At 36.4% G+C, this 26,194-nt stretch overlaps 1 protein-coding gene across 3 annotated transcripts in view; it reads right to left on the bottom strand.

Moving 5' to 3' along the window:
- Positions 1-25,780, bottom strand: part of IL6ST (interleukin 6 cytokine family signal transducer) — a 49,300-nt gene extending 23,520 nt beyond the window's left edge. Inside the window, exons 1-5 of one of the 3 annotated variants that reach the window (XM_004275156.3) lie at positions 25,546-25,780; positions 11,397-11,475; positions 5,535-5,840; positions 4,517-4,637; positions 454-620 (exon numbers count right to left, since the gene is read on the bottom strand). In XM_004275156.3, the coding sequence (XP_004275204.1) occupies positions 454-620; positions 4,517-4,637; positions 5,535-5,840; positions 11,397-11,460 (658 nt within the window). In that variant the 5' untranslated portion in view covers positions 11,461-11,475; positions 25,546-25,780. Of the gene's footprint in view, positions 1-453; positions 621-4,516; positions 4,638-5,534; positions 5,841-11,353; positions 11,374-11,396; positions 11,476-25,545 lie in introns of those variants that run through there. The other 2 variants (XM_033437868.2, XM_049707907.1) reach the window with 2 other exon arrangements.
- Between the last annotated feature and the right edge of the window lie 414 nt (positions 25,781-26,194).

Genomic DNA, 26,194 nt, shown 5'->3' with positions numbered 1-26,194 from the left:
ATGAAATAATTTCTCTAAAAGCAATGCTATGCCATACTATATTAATGGAAAGGAAAGGCTCCTAAAGAAACTCTAGTTTTTTTCCTTGTCAGTTTATTACGTGTGTTAATCTTTTCAGGTTCAGATATTAAAAGACAGTTAAGTATTTATGATATATGAAATTTTAAAAAAGAATAAAAATAGAACATGTATATTATGATTACAATGCTATAAAATGTTTGATATTTGGACAAATACCAGAAGATAACAGTCAAAGTGAAAACAGCTGTGAGTGTGGTTGGATTATGGATATTTTTCTTTTTCCAAATTATTTTTAATGCTGTTGATAAAGTGAATTTGTAAAAGTCACTAAGATAATAAAATAAATGCTTGTTTCTACATTAATTAAACTTAAAACTAATTTATAAACCACTGTATATTCTAATAAATTCTCAAATTTAGGTTTATAACTACCTTTATCTACAGGATCAAAATTGATATGATCTGAGGTAACCTTCCCAAGAGCATTCTCTGCTTCTACCCAGACTTCAATGTTGACAAAATACACAGGAGAATAATCAACAGTACATGAGGTGCGGGTGTCACGTTTTGCTTTACAATCATCAAACTTCTCTGTTGCCCTAAATACAAAAATGGTAGAATCAGTCATTAAAAATAGATTTGAAAAAATTAGAGTGAAAAAGGTTACTTGAAAAGAGTTTGATGAGACCCAGATTATTATAGCTTAGAATAAAAAAGTTAATTATTATAGCTTAGAATAAAAAAGTTAATTCCAATAAGTTTAGAATAAACTGTTGAACACTAAAATCAAAATTTGTTAAAAGTTCACCTGTTTTTCTTTAAAACTGAGTTTGACCTGTATCTTAAAACACAAAATTATTTTCAAAATTTTACTCCAAGAATATCACATTGAGAATGTTATGCTCTATCCCCACTGACCTTTCTCTAAAAATTATTCATTTCCTGTGATATTAGTACTGTTTATTTCCTTTCCTGAAACAAAATCTTTATTGTACCAGCAATGTCTTTCTTTAAGCACAGTATGCTTTTTCAGAGCACAGTATGCTAGGAGGTGATAGGGTAGGGATAAGAATTTCTATCACCCCAGAAAATTCCTTCAATCCCTTTCCAGTCAAACTCTGGAAACCACTTTCTGATTTCTATCACCATAGAAAATTTCAAGTGATGTGGCTATATTTATTCACATGTTTAAATTATGTATCAATTAAGAATATTTATATATATACTTGCTATTTTTTAAAACAGAAGGATAAATCAAAACTAAACCAAAACAGGCAACTTCTAGAGCAGTGGTCCCCAACCTTTTTGGCACCAGGGACCAGTTTCGTGGAAGACAATTTTTCCACAAACCGGGGGTGGTGGGGTGGTGGTTTCAGGATGACTCAAGCACATTACATTTATTGTGCACTTTATTTCTATTATTATTATTACAATAATATATAATGAAATAATTATACAACTGGAGCCCTGAGCTTGTTTTCACTTGCCACTCACTGATAGGGTTTTGACGTGAGTCTGCAAGCAGTTGATTTATTATGGTCTCTGTGCAGTCAAACCTCTCTGCTGATGATAATCTGTGTTTGCAGCCGCTCCCCAGCGCTAGCATCACTGCCTCAGCTCTACCTCAGATCATCAGGCGTTAGATTCTCATAAGGAGCTCGCAACCTAGATCCCTCACATGTGCAGTTCATAGTAGGATTTGCGCTCCTATGAGAATCTAATTCTGCTGCTCATCTGACAGGAGGCAGAGCTCAGGCGGTAATGCGAGGGGAGGGGAGCAGCTGTAAATACACATGAAGATTCGCTCGCTTGCCTGCGGCTCACCTCCTGCTGTGCAGCCCGGCTCCTAACAGGCCACAGACCTGGTCCGTGGCCTGGGGGTTGGGGACCCCTGCTCTAGAGGGAGGGAGGAAATAAGGTAAAGGACACAGGGAACAGAGACCTCTGTGAACATATCTTGTCTTAGAAGTTTGTGTGGGTTAATTTATTATTTTACACAATGAAGAAAATTCTTAAAAACGGAAAGCAAAATGAAACATATGAATTCTTGTATTGAGTTGGTGGTGTAACACACAGAAAGGAACTATTTCAAGTAACTCTAAAAGAGTAACTTAATTATGTCCTTAGTGAGAGAAAAACAACTTTATAATTCTTTTTAGTAATCACATTGTTGGTGCTAATACTGGAATTGTTACTCTGTAGCTGTTTTGTTTACTGTGGAATAAAGCAAATGAATAATTATGTTGGTGTTGCTGGGAACTAAGGTTTTCAGCATAGAAGAAAGGCGATATAGATGTTAGATAGATGAATTAAGTAAAAACCTATAGTCTGGATTTTAAATTGGAAATACCAGTATGAGTTCATGATGTATTTTATCTTAAAAACATTCTTAGTTCTTTCCACTGAGAAACCCTAGAAACAACAACCCAGTAGCAATGAGATTCCCAACACCCAGCCTGTAATCTCTAAATAGTACTTCACACTAACTGGAACCATGACTACTTAGGAAATGGTTGATATTAAGATGAACCTGGAACATCATGTCACTTCAGAAATCAGGAAGCTATCAAAGACTAATGAAGCTGTGTCAAAAGGATGAGCCAATGTGAAAAGTTCCCACTAACCAAAGATGGGGCGATTTAAGTTTAAGAAGAATAATAACTGTAATGGATTAAAACACATCAAATATGTTTAAATATGAATCCATAATGAGGAGAAAAACCCCTTACATCTACCTTTGGAGGATGGTAGGGAACTAACTTATAAAACTGGTTAATAAAGGGAAAATATTAACACCATTTTGCTTCTCTTATATGAACTGTACGTCAGGGTAACCAATAGTTGATGGAGAAAAGCTTTCTTTAAGTATTTCGAGTGAAAAAAAAAAGAAGAAAAGGATAAAATACCATTATTTTGTACCTCATATATAAATAATGATCACTGATGAATGCTCAAACCTTTAAGTGAAAAACTAATGTGAAACAACATGGTTAAATTCCAAAACCATTCTGCTGAGTCATTAATCCTTTCACAAAAAGAGCACATACTTTATGATTCCATTTATATGACATTCTGGAACAGGCAAAAGTCTATAGGGAAGAAATGAGACAAGTAGTCGCCTTGTGGAATGTGGTGAAATAGGGTGGTGGTTGGGATTGACCGGGAAGGGGCATGAGGGTGTAATAGTACAGTAGTGTTCTATATCTTGACAGGGGTTTAAGTTACACAGATGTATATGCACTAGTCAAAACTCACTGAATAATACACTTAAGATATGTAAGTATATCTTGAGAGAAAAATACATTTTCTTCTTTTCTTTTTTGGCCACACCATGCAGCTTGCAGGATCTTAGTTCCCTGACCAGGGATTGAACCTGCGCCCCCTGCAGTGGAAGCGGGAGTCTAACCACTGGACTGCCAGCGAAGTCCCAAGAGATACTGATACATAAATTTTACCTAAAAACAAAAACGTTCCTATTTTTGTAAACATCTAGTTAATTAATCTAATTAATGGTGTAAATGCTGAAGTGATTAAGGGTGAAGTATATAAACGTCTGTAACTCACTTTGAAATGCATTAAAAAAAGATTGGTAGATGGAGACAAAGATGGACAGATAAATAGGTATGTGATAAAGCAAATATAGTAAAATGTTAATTGTAGAATCTAGGTAATGAGTATGTATAAACGTTCACTGTAAAATTCTTTCAACTTTTATGTTTGAAAAAAAACTAATGGGGAATTTAAAAATACCTGAAACCATTGCTCAAACTTAGCATAAGAAAATCAATCAAACATTATGTGGTTGTTCCTAATGGAAGTACACATACTCCTATGAATTATTTTTGAAAAGAAAAAGAAAATCTGATTAAGATTCTAGATCTAATGGCAAGTTTTAGGGAAAAAAGGGACAGAGGAATGTATTAAATAATGTGTAACCATTATTTTAATAACTGAATTGCAAAGAGAAAGAAGAGAGAGAGAGGTGGAAACTACGGTTAAGAGAGACAAAACATATGAATTGGCAATATGGTGACTATTTACATCTTGAACAAATGTAAAAATACATACATATATCTATGAGACAAGCGGGAAAATCTGAACACTGATTAAAAATGTGACAATATGAAAGTATTTTCAATTTCATTTAGGTATGTTATCATGTTTTTTTAAAAAGTGTCCTTATCTTTTAGATAGATGTACTAAAATATTTATGGATATGACAATATGGTGTCTAGATTTTCTTTAAAACAATCTGGGGTGGGGTATATATAAAATAAGACTGGTCATGAGCGGATCATTATTGAAGGTGGATGATGAGCACATGAGGATTTCTTACACAATTCTTTCTACTTTCATGTTTCAGATATTCTAAAATAAAAAGTTAAATAAAATGTTTAAAACTTTGCATTTAGTATTACTACTTGACAAAATAAAAATTCTAGCACCAAAGGCTAACTTAATAAATGCAATGCATAACAAATTTAAAATAACTTGCCATTCAGATTTTAAAGTGTAGTTTGTTTCCAGGTGCGTTTCCCTTCCAGGATCCCACTGACACATCATTTTCTTTCCTTCGTTCACAATGCAACTCAAATTTTTAGGTTTTTCTGGAGGCACTAAAAGGGAGAAATTAGAAATTTTCAAAAAGCTTTATATTCACAAATAACATGCAATTTATATACTACTCTAGACATTTAAAACAACCTAAATTAGATAGAATAAAACAAACCCAAGAAAAAAGGACATAATGAAAGACTGGTGATTAAAAAATTAATTTCTTTTCTATTTAAATTCAAATCTTTTAGATAGTAACATACATTTTCTATCATAATTATCATCAATAGGTATGTTTCAAATTAATTTTCTACACAAAATCAACTTTCATTTATAGCTGGACATTATCAACTGACTTCTCCATTAAATGTATTTTAAAATAATATTTGAATGTTAGGAAGAGGCAATTAAATAGAAGCAAAAATGATTCATTTATATTTCTCTCCCTATTGCCTTCCCAAACTCTGCTGGAGGAAAAGCAAATGCCAAAATTATAGTTTTAGGTGATCCACAAATTTGGTAATCCATTCTTGGATCATACTAAGTTTACTTATTTGCCTCAACACGGAAGAAGGACTCTCTCCAGTATTTATTCACCTTCTTCAGGTAGTTGCTTTACACTGCACTTTCTCAGCAACTAAGGGAAATTGAAACTTACTATGAATACAGTCACAGATTTCAATTCAACATTTTTTGGGGGTGTCTAATGTCAAAATAATTTTCCAGAAAACTGACAGATACTTGGCTTTCAGGAAAAATATAAAACTTGTGTTACTCTTTAGGTTTTTTGTATATTTTTAATGCAAATGCAGTTCTACTTCTAAGCTCATTAAAAAAAGTCCTAAACTCACTGAGCTGACAGTTTCTGCATTTCATAAAGACCAATAGACAACAGACATTAAAGTTGTAATTCAACAGTCATGACAAAGTCTGAAATGAGAAAAAAGTAAAACACTTACGGCCTGAAATTATTCTGATTCCATAAACATTCTGATCAATTTGTCCAAATGTACGAATGTTGCAAGTGAGTTGAATATTTAATAAAGATATATCTGTAAATGTGACACTAGATGCTGTTCTGTTTATGACAGTATATTGTTCAAAAGGAACAATAACATGGTTTGTTTTCCAGAAAATGTAATTAGCATTCACATGAAAATAATCCATACATTTTTCCTTTAGCACACAAACTGCTGTGAAATTAGAACCAAGTTGTACAACTGAAGATTCAGGGTGGATATGACCACATGGATCTAGAAGTTCTCCTGAAAAGGAACAGTAACAGAAAATATAAAAATGGACTGAACTTTTCTGGTACAAAATGATATTCTGTATCAATGCAGTTCCTCAATCTTCATTAAAATATCTCTAAAGACACAAAAAAAGAAGAAACACTGTGAAATTTAATATGATCAGAACTTAATGTCTAAATTTGTAAAGAAATATACAAATTATATGGCAGATGGAGCTGGATTTAAAAAAAAAAAACCTATGCAATCTTCAGTCCTTTTTATAATATTTTAACTTTGTTTAGGAAACAGTTTGCCTGCAGCATGATTCATATTTGCTCTGCCCCCAATCCTGTTTCTCGATTCAGACCCAGTGTCTAAATTAGACTCTCCAGAAGACAGGCAGTGGTCTCTGCTCTTCGCCAGTCCTGAATTCCTTTGGAGGTGCGAATGGGGGCATGGAAAGATAGTCTACATTGTTCATGTATCAAAATCAGACAAAAAGGAAAGAGCAAGGGAGCAGTAAAAAACAGAAAGACTAGAATAAGATGGCCAAATACATTGGTTTTCACAATAAGTATATGGGATAAAATCTCATATTAAAAAACAAAAAATTAAATTGTATAAAAAAATAAAATACAACCATATGCTTCATCTATCACCTACTCCATGTTGATGACATCTAAACCCCTGTCTCTGGCTCTAACTTCCTAAGTTTTCAATGGCTTATAAGACATCCACCTGAGATATTCTGTAAGTACTTTAAAATGAACATGTCTAAAGCTATATGCATCATAGTCCCTTCCTTATTCTTATTTCTCTACCTCTGCTAACAACACCACTCCCATCCAGCCATCTAGGCCGGATAACCTTGTAGTCCCCTCTCTCTAATTAGCCTCCTCCCCTGAGTCTTCTGTATTCTTAGTATGTATATCAACCTCTTCTCATCAACCCTATTTTGGCTGCTGGTGCTTAGGCCATCATATTATACCACAGTCTGATCTCCTTCTAGTATATCTTACATACAGCTGCCAGAGTTACTGTTCAAAAATGAATATGCCATTTCCCTATTTTAAATTATTTAATGGCTATCTAGTACGATCAAAATAAAATTCTCAAGTATTTGGCATGATTCTATTCTCTTTCTCTATTCTCACTGTCTAGAAACTTAAGGCAGCTTTCTCTGGTGAATGCCATTTACCAATGGGATTTGAAGTTCTATCTGAGCTTCAATTTCTTCACTTGGAAAATGAAGTTAATAATGCTATCTTTTTTTTAAAATTTATTTTTATTTATTTATTTTTAACATCTTTATTGGAGTAAATTGCTTTACAATGGCGTGTTAGTTTCTGCTTTATAACAAAGTGAATCAGTTATACATACACATATGTTCTCATATCTCTTCCCTCTTGCGTCTCCCTCCCCCCCACCCTCCCTAATAATGGCTATCTTGAAAAGATTTTTGAGATTAGAAATTAGTTATGTAAAGAACCTACTACAATGCCTGGTATTCAACAGGCCTCCAATAAATGGTAGCCTATCATCATTACTACTACTCTCCAGACACAAGTAATCTAGTCACATTGATGGGGTCTGGAAGGGTCTCTTAGAGGTGACTGGTTCTAGCGGTTAAGGTAGAAGACATACAGAATCAGAGAATTACGAAACTGAGAAAAACCTTGGAGATCATTTACTTCAACCCTTTATTTTATAAAGAACACTGAGATACTTTTACCGAGTCAACCTCAAGTACCAGGCAGATTCTTTCAATTCCCAACTTGGTCCCAAGTTAGACTGCACAAAGGATAAAACTACTTTAAAAAGCTAAACAATTATCTTCTTATTCCATATCTCTCATAAAACCCATAAGGCCCAGAGTCAGAATGTTTATTTCTTTGTTTCAAAACCTATGATGTGGCCTATTTACATGACCTTGCCATTATTTATACATGTCTATGGCAAGTCCCAGTGCACAAACTACTCTAAATTTCTATCTGTGGCATACTAATAAGTTACCTTGTGATACTGAGCCAGTCCTTAAAACTCCCTTGACCTTACTTTATTCCTTGGTAAAATCATTCCTGTTTTAATTTCTCTATTATATTTAGAGGGAACAGTACCTATGAAATATATACTTCAGAGTACTAAAGAACATTAAGACATAACCAGAGACTAAATAACAATTTTTAATCACATAGAATAAGAGAAATACTAGAAATGGGCAAATGTTCCAGTTTTCAAAGTGAAACACAGGCTCACTAAAACCACCCCATACCAAACTAAACTCATTTTTATAGGACTACTAGGCTACTTGAGATCAAATTTTAAAAAGAGTATTTTAATTTAAATAAAGTTATTTGATAAAGTTAGTTGGGATATTCATGTAGACAAGATGAAGAATATACTATAACAGATATTAGGGGCTTTCCTGGTGGCGCAGTGGTTAAGAATCTGCCTGCCACTGCAAGGGACACGGGTTCGAGCCCTAGTCCAGGAAGATCCCACATGTCGTGGAGCAACTAAGCCCGTGTGCCACAACTACTAAGCCTGCGCTCTAGAGCCCATGCGTCACAACTACTGAAGCCCGTGCACCTTAGAGCCCGTGCTCCACAACAAGAGAAGCCACCACAATGAGAAGCCAATGCACCGCAATGAAGAGTAGCCCCCACTCGCTGCAACTAGAGAAAGCCCGCGCGCAGCAATGAAGACCCAATGAGGTCAAAAATAAAATAAATAAATTTATAAAAAAAACAAAAACAAAACAGATATTAGAATGAACATTATGAAACTGCTGATATTTAGCTATTCTTGATCTACAAAACAGAAATTTCATAGCTTCAAACTAATAGATTTTTAATTGGTTAATTACTCATACATAAAAAAAATCACTGACTAAAAATGTCAGTGAGAGGGAGACTTAAGTAGTAAGCTGAAGTGCCTGCCCTCAGTCCTTGGGGCAGACTGTATTTTCCAACGAAGGGCATACCTATATATGTATCCCATTGAACATGCTCAGCTTACAAAGTGACTGATACTCCTTCTACAAAGAATGGGGTCTGTATTCCCCTCCTGTCCTCAGATCTGTAAGGGTGCTTATGCCTGCTCCAGCCAACAGAGTGTGCTAAGTGACTTCCAAGGCTAGATCATCAAAAAAATACAACTTCTGACTAGCTCTCTTTTCCTCTTGGGACATTTGCCCTTGGAACCCAGCCACATGCAAGGAAGCCAAGGGCACGTGGAGACCACGTGTGGTGTTCTGGCCAAGCGCCCCAGCAAAGCCCTCAGTCTACAGCCAGCATCAATATCAGACATATAAGTAAATGAGCCTTCAGATGATTCCAGCCCCCAATCTTTGAATATTTTAGCTGAGGCCCCAGATATCAGAGCAAAGAATCAGTCTGACTGTGCCTGTCTGTATTCCTGACCCACATAAACCATGAGAAATAATAAGTAATGTCATTTTAAGGCATGAAGTTTTAGAGTAATCTGTGTGGCAGTAATAGATAATGTAGTCCTGTTATTTTCAACATTTTTATCAACAACTTGGGGAAAAACAGAGAGAGAGACAGAGAGAGAGACACACACACATATTTATCAAATCAGCAAGGGACAAGACTATAATGGATTGCCAACAATTTGGATGATAACATTAGGATTCAAAATTATGTTGAAAGATTAGACTGATAGGCTAATGGATTTTGCAAGAGAGAAAATTATCTCCTAATTAGGTTGATAAGAAATAAATATATGAGGGAGAAATGGCTTAAAAGGTAACTCATGTGAAAATGATCTGAGAGGGCTTCCCTGATGGTGCAGTGGTTAAGAATCCGCCTGCCAACGCAGGGGACACGGGTTCGAGCCCTGGTCCGGGAAGATCCCACATGCTGTGGAGCAACTAAGCCCGTGCACCACAACTACTGAGCCTGTGCTCTAGAGCCTGTGAGCCACAGCTACTGAGCCTGTGTGCCACAGTTACTGAAGCCTGTGTGCCTAGAGCCCGTGCTCCGCAACAAGAGAAGCCACCGCAATGAGAAGCCCACGCACCACAACGAAGAGTAGCCCCCGCTTGCTGCAACTAGAGAAAGCCCGCGTGCAGCGACAAACACCCAATGCAGCCAAAAATAAATCAAGTTGAAAAAAAAAAGATGTGAGAATTTTCACTGACTGGTAGGTAGCTTAACATGAAACTATGGTGTATCTTAGTGGGCAAAAAACTATGTTGCTTTAATAAAAATGATGTTCAGATCAAAGTAAGTAATAAAATCACTATATTCAGACCATGTCTAATTCTGATACATTTATTTTTTTCTTAAGTGCATTTTATTCAATAATAATAATAAAATAATAAATATATAAAATAATAATACATTATTACTATCCTTTTTATAATTCTTACTGTGGGCCAGGCACTGCTCAAATGCCTTCTGTGTATTAACTCATTTAATTCTCACAATAACCCTAGGAGTTAGGGACCATTATTATCCCCATCTTACAGATCAGGAAACTGAGACACAGATTAAGTGAATGGCTAAAGTTTCATAGTTGGTAAGTAGGAGAGGTGGGATGGTATTATATTTTAAATGTGATATGGGAAACTAAGAGAAGAGTCAGGAGGGTAATCAGCACATATAGATTGGAAGCCAAGTCCTATAAAAGAATAATTAGGTAAATTTAGTTTGGGGAAGAGAGGGGTTACAGACACAGGAAAGCAGTCCTTCAATACTTGAAGAGTTGAACATGGGAAAGGAATGTGGGCCTACTATAGAAGGATTTCTAGGATTAATGAGAAAAAGTTACAAGGAAGAAAATTTGGGTTCAAGACTAAGGAAAGACTTAAATAAGGAAAAATTTCAACATAAGGTTTGTATTATTTCAACTGTTTAAAAAGAGGCTGCATTCTTGAACTTGAAGAGGGTTTGACTTAGAGCAGTGCTTCTTAAACTATCTGTGGTGAAGGATCAGTTTAGGTTTTCTTCTCCCAATCTTTCACAAACTTATACTTTTGTTTTATATTAATGTTCAATGGGACAAGTCCACTGATCACATGCTTGGATGTCACGGCTATGCCAAATTGTTAAAAGAGTTTCTAAACATTTATTCTTAATTTCTGTACTCATCTCATTGTGGACCAAAAACAACCAGTTCTCAGACAGGCTGTGGTCTAGTATGAGCAGTATTGCTCTAGGTGACCTCTTTTTTCTGTTATCACAATCACACTGCTGCTCAGTGACACCTTTGGAGTGAAGTGCTAAAAGTTAACAAATTTCCTATTTCTTTATTTATAAAAACAAACAAAATAAACCCTTTTTTCCTTCTCTACGTTAAAGTTACTGTTAGTATAGCTAAACAGGATTTAAGATTACTGAGTAATTGAGTGTTTCAACTCAAATTATACAAATTATAATTTATCAAGAGTATTTTTTACTTCTTAAATTCATTTTTAAGACAACATCATTCTCTCAATAATGATCCTAGAAAGAATAAATATATAAGCATAATTAATTAGCCAACATGAGCTTAGTTATGTAATTATACAAAAATACACAAACCTAATTTGTGGGGTTGGGAGGTAGGATATTTCATGAACCTTACCTACAGATTCAGTGGTGAGGAAAATAAACAAGGCTTGCACTATCCAAGTTTGCAATGTCAACATCTTGCATAGATATTTCTGTAAAAGACACATGTAATATTATTTTAAATATTTTTACTCTTACTACACATAATAAATTCAGACACAATTTCTAAAGCTCTTTTGTTTCCACTGTATAGCTGTTTTCTAAAAGGTGGTAAAATTCTTATGAGAATGCAGAAAACAAGTTGAAGTCTTCAGAATATTTTTCTTTATTCCCACTAAAGTTATGGCTACATAAAATATTACTGGGAAACAATTTATACTTTAAGGTTAACTAAAAGAGCAATTCTGTTTCCGTATTATGAAGTCTTGCACTATTAGTAAATACTCTATGAGACTGAGAGCTTCAGAGAGACAAAATTCTACATGGCAAAACCCAGCATTAGCAACTTCAAAAGATAATAGACAAAATGGGGGAAAGAGTTTTTTGTAATTCATAGCCTGACCAAAAATATCTCCTGACATATGAAGAATGCCTACAAATCACTAAAAAAATTCCAACACCTCATTTTGCCTTTTTAGAAGAAAACAGGCAAGATGAGCTGAACAGGCAGTTTATAGAGAAGGAAATACAAGTAACTCAAACATATGAAATGATACTTTCAACCTCACTCATAGTGAGATACAAATTAAAACAACCCAGATAGGAATGCAAGATGATACACTTTGGAAAACAATGTGGCAGTTCTTTACCAAGTTAAAAGCACATGATAAGCCTCAGCATTGACACTGACAATTATATGAAGTTCAAAAACAGGCTAACTTAATCTATGGGGATAGGTCAGAACAGTGGTTCTCTTTTGGAGGGAAGGTGGTGGGAGGACAGAAGGGAGCATTCTGGGATACTGAACATGAGCCGTACACTTATGATTTGTGAACTTTATTGTATGTAAGTCGTAGTTAGTAAAAATAATAAAACAAACAAAACTACTGCAATATCATTCTCACCTTGAATACTGGCAAAAATATAAAAACTAAAAAGTTACCAACAGTGTTATGAGAATATGACATAAAGGCATTCTCATACACTGCCAGTTATAAACTGGCATAACCTTCCCATCAAATTGTACACCTAAAACTATGAATTTTATTGTTTGTAAATGAGACCTCAATTAAAAACAAAAACCCTACCCAGACAAGGTGTATGGCCAATTTTGCACTATCAGTCAAAATTAAAGTACATGTACGTTTGAATCTAATGATTCTACTTCTAGTATGTTATTCTATGAATATGAGCAAAACAACACATGTACAAGGTTATTCACTACAGCATTCTTTTTTTTTTTTTTCTTTTGCGGTATGTGGGCCTCTCACTGTTGTGGCCTCTCCCGTTGCGGAGCACAGGCTCCGGACGCGCAGGCTCAGCGGCCATGGCTCACGGGCCCAGCCGCTCCGCATGTGGGATCTTCCCGGACCGGGGCACGAACCCGTGTCCCCTGCATCGGCAGGCGGACTCTCAACCACTGCGCCACCAGGGAAGCCCTACAGCATTCTTTTTAATAGTAAAAGGCTGAAGCAACCTAAATGTTCATGAATAAGGGACTAGGTAAATTATGGCATATCCAAACACAGTATACACGTAGTCATTAAAAAAATGTACAGATATAGAATCATATCTAAAATACATTGCTACGGTACACAACAGTGTATTTGTTATTTATGGGCAAAAACACAACAAAAAAGGCAAAACATATACTCATTTCCTTATATGTGCATAAAACATCTCTAGAAGGATAAAAATTCAAATACTGGCTGTTTGAGACACTAGAGTGGGAGGGAGATTCTACAGTGTGCTCTTTATACCTTTTCCAATGTTGTACCCTGTGGCTTCAGTACTTAGAAAATAAATATAATTTAAATAAAAAGTACTTAATGTGTATCTCTCCAAGATAAAACTACTAACTTCTTGATGAGGGCTTCATAGTACTACACTTGAAACATAGTATTATTTTACAAAATATAAATACTTTTATACTCCCTAACCAGGTAACAGTCACTCTATAACAAAATAATTTGATAATGAATTGCTTAGACTGTCTCAGGTAAAGCTATAAAAGAACTAAGGTGCAGGATGCATTTTCCTCCACCTATTTTATTCCTTACTTCCCAACTTTAAATAGTCCCAGAGTCGAAAAATCTACCACATCATTCAACTGTTCATCAAAACAACAGAACAGAGAAATATCTGAGCATGTTGGTAGAGTGGTATGTGGTCATGTCATCCTGACCACCTACCTTACCAAGTACCTTGTTCACACTGTAGAGAGGTTTCTTTATAGTTCCGAAAACTGGCAATCTTTCTATTTATGTACTATAGTCTTATAACAAAACTCTGAAACAAGAAGTCCCATGAAAGTATTTATGATTACTTCAAAGCAATTAGATTTATGTGAGCAGTGCCATGAAACACAAGTAAAAGGAAAACAGGCAAAGGTAGGTTTCGCATTTTAACAGTTAGAAAGTAATGTTTCCTAATTTTTAAAGGATTGTCATTGAAATGTGATAAAGGAACATCTATTAAGGAACTTGATATCATAGTCCAAACCTAAGAGATGGAGACACAATAGTATTGATACTATCTAAAATATTATATGCAATACAGTCCACTTCATTTGGGGGCTTATCTTGTTTTAAAATTGATTGAATTGATAGTACTCTGCTTATTTTTCCCCTTTCATTCTGTTGACAGCAAATAATCAATTTAAAATTCTATTATTAGCACTATCCTTTCTCCTCATCTCTTGCAGAATATTCTATGCATATATTATAAGCACATACTGTATATATTGATTTTCCTTGAAATTTGTATGTTATTTTGGAAGGTTCTATGAAGCCAAAACATGACCACTAACCACAGATACAGGAAAGGATTTTTTCAAGAACTGAGCAGTTGTTCTACAACAGCAATTCCTCAACTATGGTGGTTTCAATACGGTAATGTGTTGAAAGGAGGCATAAGGTGCATCATAAATAATTCACTACTATTAATGTTAAAGTAACAAAGTTTATGGATGATTTAGCTAAAAAATTAGAACAAATCCAAAGCTATCCTTATAGCTGTTCATTCTTACTTTAATTTCCATGGATGTTTTAAGTGGGAGAAAAAGTAGTGGAGTTTAATTGATAAATATTTAATAGTTTAACCCTTTATAAATTATTTTTATTCCTATGGATTGTGATTTTTGAGTTTTTTCCCTTTTAATTTGATAAAAAATTAGGATAGAATGAAAAAGAATAATAAATTTAGATTTACACTGCATGTGAGGAAGACTGTCAGTATAAACTTTATTACTATAGAAACAGTACTACTATAACTATAGAATAGTAGATGAATTACGACTGCCAAATAGAAGGCAAAGTAATATTTGTTGAATAAATAAGCTGAGCAGGGATCAGGATGGGGAAATTTCAATATGGTACCTTTTACATCACGTCATACACAGTAGTGTTATTATGGATAAATTCGCAAAAAGTCAGTCATGCCTACATTAACTGATTATCAAATTAATTATTTAAAAAGTTATCCAACTCTGTTCTATTCCATTAGTACTAATCATGAATTCATAATAACTAATACTTGTATACTATTTCACATTACACAAACTGCTTTCATGTAAATTATTTCACTTGATTCTCCTAATATCCTAGAGAAGCAGGTGGATAGGGTAGGGATCATTATTTTATTATTTTTTTAAAGGTTTTTTTTTTTTTTTTTACAGTAGTTTTAAGTTTACAACAAAATTGAAAGGCAGGTAAGGAGATTTCCCACAGACCCTCTGTCCCCACACATATATAGCCTTTTGCATTATTAACATCACTTCTCACCAGAATGGTACATTTCACCAAGGATGAACCTACATTGACACACTATAGTCACCTAAAATCTCTAGCTTACTTTAGGGTTCACTCTTGGAATTGTACATTCTTGGGTTTGGAAAGGCAGGGATTAATTATTGGAACTTTACAAAAGAAAAAACAAAAATTCAGACAGGGTAAGGTACTTACCCAAATCACAAAATTAGTAAGTGAAAGAGCAGGGATCTGAAACTAGAGCAGGGATTTGAAACTAAGTCTTCTGCTTCTAAATATCATACTCTTACTCTTTTCATTGGGTCTCACTGTAGAGAGGAGAGTCTTGTTTAGAAAGACGGTTTTGACAATATATTTTATATGTGTACTTAAATTCCTGCCACCTACTGGTCTTTCAGGTTTTGAGAAAGCATCCCATTTTAGATATCTTCTGAGTTTCAGTATAAAGCACTCCCATAAACACTTGTATAAGAGTATTCAAGTATCCTAGTGTAGTTTTGCTACGTGCTTGGAAACATTATTGGCTCCCTCATGCTTAATCCAAACCTCCTTGATATCCATGTATGTCACAGACATGTGAAAGGAACATTTTGTTGAATCTGACAAAAGCAGTTAAAGCAAATCTTACACAAAATCATACCTTTTGTCTTACACTAGCAGTAAGTTAAGGCTACTGACTCCTCAACTGCCAAATTATTATATGCACACAGACGTAAAATCTGCTCAGTATTAGGTTAAATTCTAGCATAAGGAGAGGTCATTCCTCTTTGAAATGTAACAAGATAACTTCAAACTCAGATAAGGAATTGAATCCCCCACTATTGTTTCACACACGTTAAACCTTTGATATAATTTAATAACATATAAGAAATTTAATCTATAACAAGGATATTTTTAAATGCAAAGAAAATACATAATTATTTTAAAACTTTCAAATGAACAGGAATTGACAATATGTCACGTGAAAATCCCCTATAATCCCATCAAGGTAACTGTGAACAATTTGGTGTATAATCTTACAAAAGTTTCTATGTGTATAACTTTATATTGTATAAATATATACTTTATCAGTCTACAAAAATGGGATCACAAAAATGTTCTGTAACTTTTTTTCCCTTAACACTACGTATTGGACATCTTTCTAAGTCAGTACATAAAGATAAATTCCTTGTAGTCTTTGCTCAAATTCACCTTCTCATACAAGTCTTTTCTGACTAGCCTATATTGCATATCCTCCCTTTCCTGTTTTTTCTCACTAGCACTTAACCTTCTAAAATAGGCTGGCAAACATTTCTTGTAAAGGGCCAGATAATAAATATTTTAGGCTTTGTGGGCCTTCAGGTCTCTGTGGCAACTAACTAGTAAACTCTGTTTTTGGAGTGCAAAAGCAGTCAGTGACAGTATGTAAACAAACTGGCATGGCTGAGTTCCAATAAAACTTTATTTATAAAAAGAGAATGCATGCTGGATTTAGTCTGCAGACCATTGTTTGCCAATCCCTGTTCTAAAATACTATTTAATTAACTTATTTTGCTTATAGTCTGTTATGGGTTGAGTTGTGTCCCCGCAAAAGATATGTTGAAGTCCTAACCCCCAGTACCTCAAAATGTCACCCTGTTTGGAAATAAATCTGTTACAGATGTAATCAGATGTTAAGATGTCATACTGGGGGGCTTCCCTGGTGGCACAGTGGTTAAGAATCCACCTATCAATGCAGGGGACACGGGTTTGAGCCCTGGTCTGGGAAGATCCCACATGCCGTGGAGCAACTAAGGCTGTGTGCCACAACTGCTGAGCCTGCGCTCCACAACTACTGAGCCCACAAGCCACAACTACTGAAGCCCGCGTGTAGAGCCCATGCTCCACAACAAGAAAAGCCACCCCAATGAGAAGCCCGTGCACCACAACGAAGAGTACCCCTGCTCACAACAACTAGAGAAAGCCCGCGCACAGCAACAAAGACCCAATGCAGCCAAAAATAAATAAATAAATAAATTTATTAAAAAAAAAAAAGAAAAAGATGTCATACTGGAGTAGGGTGGGGCCCTACTACTATATGACTGGTGTCTGCTATGAGACAGAAATACACAGGAAGAATGCCATGTGACAACAGAGGCAGAGATTAGAATGATGCAGCTGTAAGCCAAGGTATGTCAAGGACTATCAGCTACTACCAGAAGTTATGAAGAGGCAAAGGATTCTATCCAGAGTCTCAGAAGGACTTTTGGTCTCCAGAAACTTAAAAGAATAAATTTGTTTTAAGTTTGTGGTACTCTGTTATAGCAGCCCTAGGAAACTAATATACTGTTGGTGTCCCCAAAATAGAATGTGAGCAGATGAAGTAGGAAATTTTGTATGTTTTGCTCCTTGCTATATTTCTAGTATCTAAAATCATACCTAGCACAGTTTAATTTGGGTCTTTTTCATACCTTCCATAACTCTACTTTTTGAACATATAGAACACAGTTATGGCAACTGCTTTAGTGTCTTTGATAATTATAATATGTGTCAGCTTTCGGTTAGTTTTGATTAACTGAATTTTCTCTAATACATATATTTTCATGCTTCTTTGCATACCTGGTAATTTTTGATTAAATGTCAGACACTGTGAATTTTACCTTGTTGCGTGTTGGATACTTCTGTATTCCTATTAAAGATTCTTGAACACAGAATCCTGTCCTGTTCCAGGACAAAGTTAATTTACTTGAAAACAATCTGATCCTTTCAGGTCTTGCTTTTAAAGATAAGTTGGGTGGGATTGGAGCAGTGCTTATTCTGGGACTAATTATTCTCTACTACTGACACAAGACCCTTCTGTGTACTCTATCCAATGTCTCATGAATCAAGATGGTTTCCAATCTGGCTGGTGAGGACAGGCACAATTCCTAACTAACCCTGTGGAATCATTAAGCACTGTTACCTCTAATCCTTTCATGAGCTTCTTTCTCAGCAGTTTCTTTTTTGTTGTTGTTTTTTTGTTTGCTTTGTTTTGGCTGCGCCTCATAGCATGTGGGATCTTAGTTCCCTGAACAGGGATCGAACCCACACCTGATGCAGTGGAAGTGTGGAGTCTCAATCACTAGACTGCCAAGGAAGTCTCGGTAGTTTCTTTATATGCATGCACTCAGCTAAATAACTGAAGGGGACTCTGAAGCTTTCAAGAATTCTGTTGTTTCAAGAGTTTCAAGATTCTCCAGTATTCTCTCCAGTATTCTCCAGTACTCTTCAAAGAGTATCCACTGAGCTTAGCCTAGATTTCCCCAACCTCTGACATGGTTTGGAAACTCTCTCAAGGTAGTACGCTAGTTCAATCATAGGATCTACCTCATTTGTTTCCCATCTCACAAGATCATTGCCTTTCATCATCCAGTGTCCAGTGTCTTGATTATCACTGTTTTATGTATTTTTTCTGTTTTATGGTTGTTTCAGACATGAGGGTAAACCTTATCCTTGTTTCCCCGTTTCGGCCAGAAGTTGCAGAGTCATTTGGATAACAAATCAAACAAGGATTACACAAGAAAACTATTGTCAAACTATTATGAATTGGTGTGAAAAAACCTAAATAAAGCATTTGCAAATTTGTTCTAGCAATGTATTTAAAAGAAAAAAAAAGCCATAAATACTAACAAGTATTTTGCCTAAAAATACAAGTATGGTTCAACATGAGAAAAGATACCAATGTTATCCACTATATTTTCTAATAGATTAAAGACAAAAATAACACAATCATTCCACTAGATGCTTGAAAAGCATCTGATAATATTCAACAACTGTTCAGCCACAATTTTTAAATAACAACAAAGTATTAGAAAACTAGACTGAAAGAGACCATCTTTATATTCCTGAAGTAGATAAGAGGATGGACTCTGTAATCAGACTGCCTGTATTCAATCCCAGCTCCTCTATTTTTTGTAAAACATCTTAGGCAAGTTATTTAATATCCCTAATTTTCATTTTCCTTATCTGTAAAATAAGGATAACCCCACGACCTACTTTCGTAGGACTTCTGTCAAGATTAAATAAGGCAGAGGGGGGCTTCCCTGGTGGCGCAGTGGTTGAGAGTCTGCCTGCCGATGCACGGGACACGGGTTCGAGCCCCAGTCTGGGAAGATCCCACATGCCGCGGAGTGGCTGGGCCCGTGAGCCATGGCCACTGAGCCTGCACATCTGGAGCCTGTGCTCCGCCACGGGAGAGGCCACAACAGTGAGAAGCCCGCGCACCGCAAAAAAAAAAAAAAAAAGTCAGGGGAGGGGAGAGGGTAAGCTGGGACAAAGCGAGAGAGTGGCATGGACATATATACACTACCAAATGTAAAACAGATAGCTAGTGGGAAGCAGCCACATAGCATAGGGAGATCAGCTCGGTGCTTTGTGACCACCTAGAGGGGTGGGATAGGGAGGGTGGGAGGGAGACACAAGAGGGAGGAGATATGGGGATATATGTATATGTATAGCTGATTCACTTTGTTATAAAGCAGAAACTAACACACCATTGTAAAGCAATTATACTCCAACAAAGATGTTAAAAAAAAAAGATTAAATAAGTCAGTATACACCTAGTGCAGTGTAGTATACATCTGCTGCATACTACATACTCAGTAAATGCTAACAGCTGTTATCAGTGCAGCTCTTGGTGTTGCTGCCACAGTACTTTATCAGAAACCTATAGTAAACATCATATTTAAAGATAAAAATTAGAGGCATTCCTATTAAGGTCAGGATTCAAACAAGATGCTTGATGTCATCACTTATTCAACATTGTTCTAGAAGGCTTAAACAAAAATATAATAAACAAAAAACAAGATACAAAAATGGAAAAAGAAAAACTTGTAGATGATATGAAAACAAAAAGAATCAAATAACAAACTATTAGAACCACTGAGAGTTTAACATAACAGCTGAACAAAAGATCACCAAAAAACCCCTCTCTCAGCAATAACCAGTTAGAAAATGTAATAGAAAAAAATCCTATTGACAATAGCATCAAAAACTAAACTATATCTAGGAAAAACAATTAAATCAGAACAATGCAAATAGTTTATGGAGAAAACTATAAAACTTTACTAAAAAGTTCATTAGTAAGACTTAAATATCATGGAACAAATATATATATATATATATAGAGAGAGAGAGAGAGAGAGAGAGAGAGAGGGAGAGGGAGAGAGGGAGAGAGAGGGAGAGATATCAGTTCTTCACAAATTTATATATCAATGCAATACAATTTTAATCTAAATTGCAAAGTGGTTTACTTTACAAACCAATTTAAAATTTCACATAAAATATTAGAAAATGGCCCAAAGCCAATTTTCAAAAAGAAAAAACAGAATACTTGATGTACCATCTATTAAGATATACTATCAAGTTATAGTAATTAAAACATGGCATTGGCATAGGAATAGAAAATTAAATCAAGTACAAAACAAAAAGTATAGAAACAGACCCAAGTATATATAAGAATTTAATATCTTATGGAAAAAAAAGCTACTGGTATCACTGGGGAAATAAAGGACTATTTAATAAATAGTATTGCGACAACTGTCTTCACAAGCAAAAAAATAAAGAGCCCTACTTCATCACAGATACATACACTCCAGACTGATTAAGGACATAAATGTAAAAGTACAATTGTAGGACTACTAGAAGAAAATACAGAGTATGCTTATGACCTTATAGTTAGAGCAGGTCTTTTACAAATTATCTTTGACTGTCTGAGATCTATGAAAAGGTTTAAAGAGTACTTGGATGACCATCCATGTTCTCACCATAGCTTAAGAAATAAAACATTACAAATAAAGTTTAAGCCAAATAAACAGTTCTTGCCCTTAAGAAGTTCAGTTTAGAGAGGTGGAATATGTACAGGGTGCTACAGGAGTAAAAAGAATACCCAATTCAGACAGGGTCCAGGACAGCCCATCATGAAATAAGAGTAAAGGTTTTCTGGACAGAGAGAGTAGCATACACGTGAACTATACACCATCTTTGACTCTATAACTGTAGATTACCAATGGCAAAATCTCAGAGCATGCCAGTCTACAAACCAGAGCTGTGCTGTCTGAAACACTTTGTGTTAGGGGGAGTGCGTAGGGGAACACATACAACAGAACATCCAAACAAAAACAGATTGTGCAGAAGACCAGTATGAAATGCATTATTCAGAAGTAATGATAAAACTAATCTACCTTAGAGCAAAGGGTGAAACTGATTAATTTGGATCAAGAGCAAATGAAAATTTGGAGGCTGAATATTCAAATTTTAACAGGGCAACAGATTTATTGTGCTGAAAGGAATGAAGCTCTTGCTATGGATACGTATACATTCAGCTTTAAAACAATAATCTATACTATAGCCACGTTTCAAGAGATGTAGCTTTCTTACTCATGTCAATTGGCTAACACTTCTCATTAAATCTCACTAAGATATACTAGATAGAATAAAAAAGAGATTGTAGCCATTGTGACAATATCACAAGCATTTTTGAAGCATTTCACATTGTTGACCACCTCTGCTTTCTGAATTTCTCATATCTCTTGGTTTCTATGTAACCATATCATGTGGTTATATTCTTTCCTTTATTTACTTTACTGAATTCTCTGCTAGGTTTTATCTTCTGGCTATGAATGTACCCAAAAGTATTTGGCGTCTACTATTCTTTTAAAATACCAACTTCTTCAAAAATGTATGACTTCAACTACTACCTTCACACAAAATAATTTCAAATATTCTGAGATCTTTCTTCTAATTTCAGTTATGTATCATCATCTTGGATATTCTGTCTCTGACTCAAATAAGTTTAACAGGTCTAAAAACAATGTACACATATACATACACATACTCATGCCCACATAAATACATAAATGCATGCACTTAAAAAAAAAAATCACAGTGCTTTTTTCCCCCCATCTAAAAACACTCACCCTTCTTGAATTTCCTACCACGATGGGGTCCATCATTGTCTCTTGCCTATCCATTACATTCTAGCTTTTCTCAGTTACAAATCTTATTCAGTCTTCCTTCATGATCCTTCCCACTTGTTTTTTCTTTTCTACCCTCCACCATGACCAACCTAATTTAGGCACTGCTCACCTCAATACTTATAACTGCTTCTAGTCTCTTTTTTCCCTCCAAATCATTCTGAACATTATTATTGATGGATGAAATCTCTCTAAGCATACTTTAAACTTGTCACTCTTTTCCTCAAAAGCTTTTTAAAAAGGGTGAATAATAATGCCAAATATTTCAGCTATTTAAGAACCTAAAAATTTGGTTTCAGTGTGCCTGCCCAATCTATCTTCTTCAATATTTAAGTCTATTCTAAAAAAACCCAAAACCCTCTACTCAGATTTTGCCCTCAAGCTCTAGAGAAAACAGCGAGCAATCTGGTTTCTACTCAGATCATGCTGAAATTATTTTTGTAGTTTCCCAAATGCAAAGCAAATATTTAAGCTCTTCATTTTACTTGACTTCACCATGCCATACACAATTTGGTCTTACCTTTTATCATGCCCTACCAGCTACCCCTACAGACTTTAAGCTCAAGTCACAGCAAACTACTAGACTTTCTCTAACACACTTTACTATTTCAGAGTTTGGGCTTCTACAAATGCTATTCCTTGGCTCTAGAATGTCTTTCTCCAAACTGTTCTGCACTGTCTATATCTCAGATGAAACATCATCTCTTCTGTGGAATTCCCCCCAACTCCCACAAACATCTTTGCTCCCAATGCACTTGTATACAGTTCCCTGACAGGATTCATAACACTGTACTGTAATTTTTGTTTATATGTCTTGATATCCTGAGAATCTAACATACTCTAAAGCACATAGTGGACAATTAAGAGTGGGTTTTAAAAGACCTTCTGGAATGGCCATATTATTCTAGTTAACTGTCACTCAAGTATACTATATGAAGAGGTAGTATATTTACCATCCTTAGGAGCTCAGATTCTGAAGCCAGGCTGTCTAGGTATAAATTCTGGATCTACCACTTAATAGCCGTGTGGCACTGGGAGAGTTAATTAAGCTCTCTATGCCTGGGTTTCCTTCTTTATAAAAGGAGAATAGTAAGATCTACTTCATAAGGTTATGAAGATTAAATGAATTAATATAAGCAGAGTGTTCAAAACAGTGACTGACAGAAAATAAGTATTATACATATATTGACTATTATAATTACTATACCTTGATTATTTATGACCCTTTCCACATATACCTCTATTGGAATGGGCTCCTTTCATTCTTCCCTTTATCCAAATCTTACCCAGGTTTCAAGGCTGACCTCTGTTAAATCCTTTCATCCTTTCAACTCTTAAATGGTTACTCCCTAATTTAAATACCTATAGCATCTTCTGTACCACTCTGCATATAATGAAAACTGCCTTGCATCCTTGTCATTTTTCACAAAATGTCTACCCAATTTCTGTAAACTCTTTGAAGGTCCTAAGGACGACTCATGCATCTTTGTCCGTTCCTACAGCAAGTACTAAGTGCTTAGTGTTTGTTATGTAAAATAATAAAGCTCAGTAGAAACTTCAACTCTGATCAAAATGTCTCTGCAATCAAAGAAATGGAGAAGACTGTGAGAACATTCCATGCTTCTCTAAGAGCCAAGCTGCAAATGTATTAGCGCCAGGGAATTCTGACTCCCATTAAAATAAGCTGTTCTGAAATAGCTTCTGGGAGGAAAAAACCCTCCCTACAGAAGAGTTTTGGGGAGTTCTTAAGTTCCCAAACCAAATTGTAGCAGTGGATCCTCTATGAGAAATGTGTTAACATGACACAGTGACTGATTGAGAGCACAGGATTTGCAATTACATAGATCTAGGTTTCACAGGGACCCTGAGCTTCAATTTCCTTCTCTATAAAGTGGGTATTGTAACACCTACTTCACAGGTATATGATAATCGACATCCACCCTAACGTTTAACTGAAATGCAAAGTCCCTTGAAAAAATTTTAAATAAACTGAAAACACGGCAATTCGTAAATAACTGAACACATTTTTCATTACCTAAGAAAATGTATTAAATTAGCTGTGTATTTATAATATTCTAAATTACCTATGAGAAAATTAAACAAGTGTTGTCAATAATATGGAATTGGGATGAAAGAAAAGTTGTACTAAAAAATTCATCCTCCCTTTCTGACACTTTCTCCATCCTGTAAATTTTTTCTTCCACTTGTGATTAAAAACAAGTGTTCAAAATTGTCCCCAAAGAGAAATATTTGGAAAGCACTATTTAACTTAATAGCAAGTTGGTTCTAACATTGTAGTATTCCAGCTTACAGTTAAAAAATACTTCCAAATAGGAATTAACATGAATTTAAGAAATTATGATAATGGCGAATAGCTCATACGATGATCTGAGTAATTTCAAATTAAGAGTTGTTCCAACTTGAAGCTGGCAGTCACACAGTCTAAAGGGTTTGTTTACAGCACTGACTAAACCAAACACTCCAATCTTTTAGAATATTCATCCTGGCATTCTAACAAATAATTATTTTAAAGCAGTATAATCGCTGAAATGCCCAATACTACACAAATTAAACCGAAATGGGTTTCCTTCTGAAGAAAAAAAGAAAAGAAAAGTGGCAGGTCTTATTTTTAAGCTGTGATTTTTTTTCAGTTTGAAAAAATACTGAAAAACAGAACCTTGCTACTTGGAATCATCTTTAAACTTGGGGGAGCGGGTGAGAGAATTTAAAAAGACAGAATTCGGCGCCTTTACGATACAGTGGTATGCGGGGTTCATTAGGGCCAGGCCATGTAAGCGATCAAAAGAAGAAAAGAGACATTAGCTTGGAAATTATATAAGTATGGTGTAACTTTCAGCAACGTTGAAACGTTACCATTTAAGTATGAAAAGATGGCTTTGGGGAAAGAAAATTCACCTCCGAGTTGAAAATGAAGGGTCAAGTGCGGGACTAGTGGAATTTAAGGGGAGATGGAAAGAGGACTGGGGAAAAAGTGGGGATTTGGTAACCAAAAAGGGGTATGGTTCAGAAGGGCGTGTGTGTGTGTGTGTGTGTGTGTGTGTGTGTGTGGTGTTGGAAGTGAGGCTTGTACTTAAATCTACGTGATAAAGTTGTGGAGATCAAATTCGGAGGTGTGGGAACAGGGAGAGGAAGGAATGTGGGGATTTCCAGGCTGGGATAACAAGAAGTTTGGGGCGCGCGCTGTCGGGGCGCCCCTCTCCCGGAGAAGGGTGGCCCCCTCGAGTGCCAGGTCCCCTGGCCGCCCCGACGCAGCCCTCCCCCTCCCGCTACACGGCCCTTCAACTCGACCACGGCCCCTCCTCACCTAAAGGCCGCGGTGACTCGCTTCTCCGCGTGTCCACAGTGCACGTCCCCCTCGGCGCCAGGCTGGGCCGGGCCCTTCGGCCGGCAGCCGCGGGCCCCAGCTCAGCTGCGTCCGTGCGTTCCCAACGGGGCTCCGCGGGCCTGTAGGCTCCTCGCCCCGTCCTCGGGTCACTCCCGGCTCCTTCCCGCAGACGCGGCACGCGGCCCTCCTCCCGCGGCGGGGCGACGCGCCCCCTGACCCCGCCCCGCGGCGCTCCGTAACGCCCCGCCCCCGGACTTGGGATCTGTAAGCTGATTGGCGCCCGCGAGACCCGACGCGCGCCGGCATTGGCTCAGCGGCTGCCCGAAGGCGACGGGGAGGCCCTCCGAGCGGCTGCGATTCCCGTAACGCGGTTCCCGGCGTCCCGGATTCGGGTTGCTGCGTCCGCGTCGTCTCTCCCAGATGAGATCGAAGGATTCTCCCCACCTCCCCTCTGCTGGCGGAAGAAGCAGAATGTTCCATTTTTCCGTGGAATAACGGGGTCGTGAACTGAAGTCCGGGTGCTGCCCGCGCCTGCCGTCCTCCCTTCTTGCCGTGGCCTCTTCGGCCTCCCTTCGAGGCCTTCCCCAGGGTACTCAGAGCCGCGAGGGACAGCCGGGTGTCCTTAGGG

This window comes from Orcinus orca, chromosome 3 (genome assembly GCF_937001465.1).
Source record: "Orcinus orca chromosome 3, mOrcOrc1.1, whole genome shotgun sequence".
Taxonomy (NCBI): Eukaryota; Metazoa; Chordata; class Mammalia; order Artiodactyla; family Delphinidae; genus Orcinus; species Orcinus orca.
The sequence above is the reverse complement of the archived record's forward strand: the minus strand, read 5'-3'. Positions and strand labels throughout refer to the sequence as shown.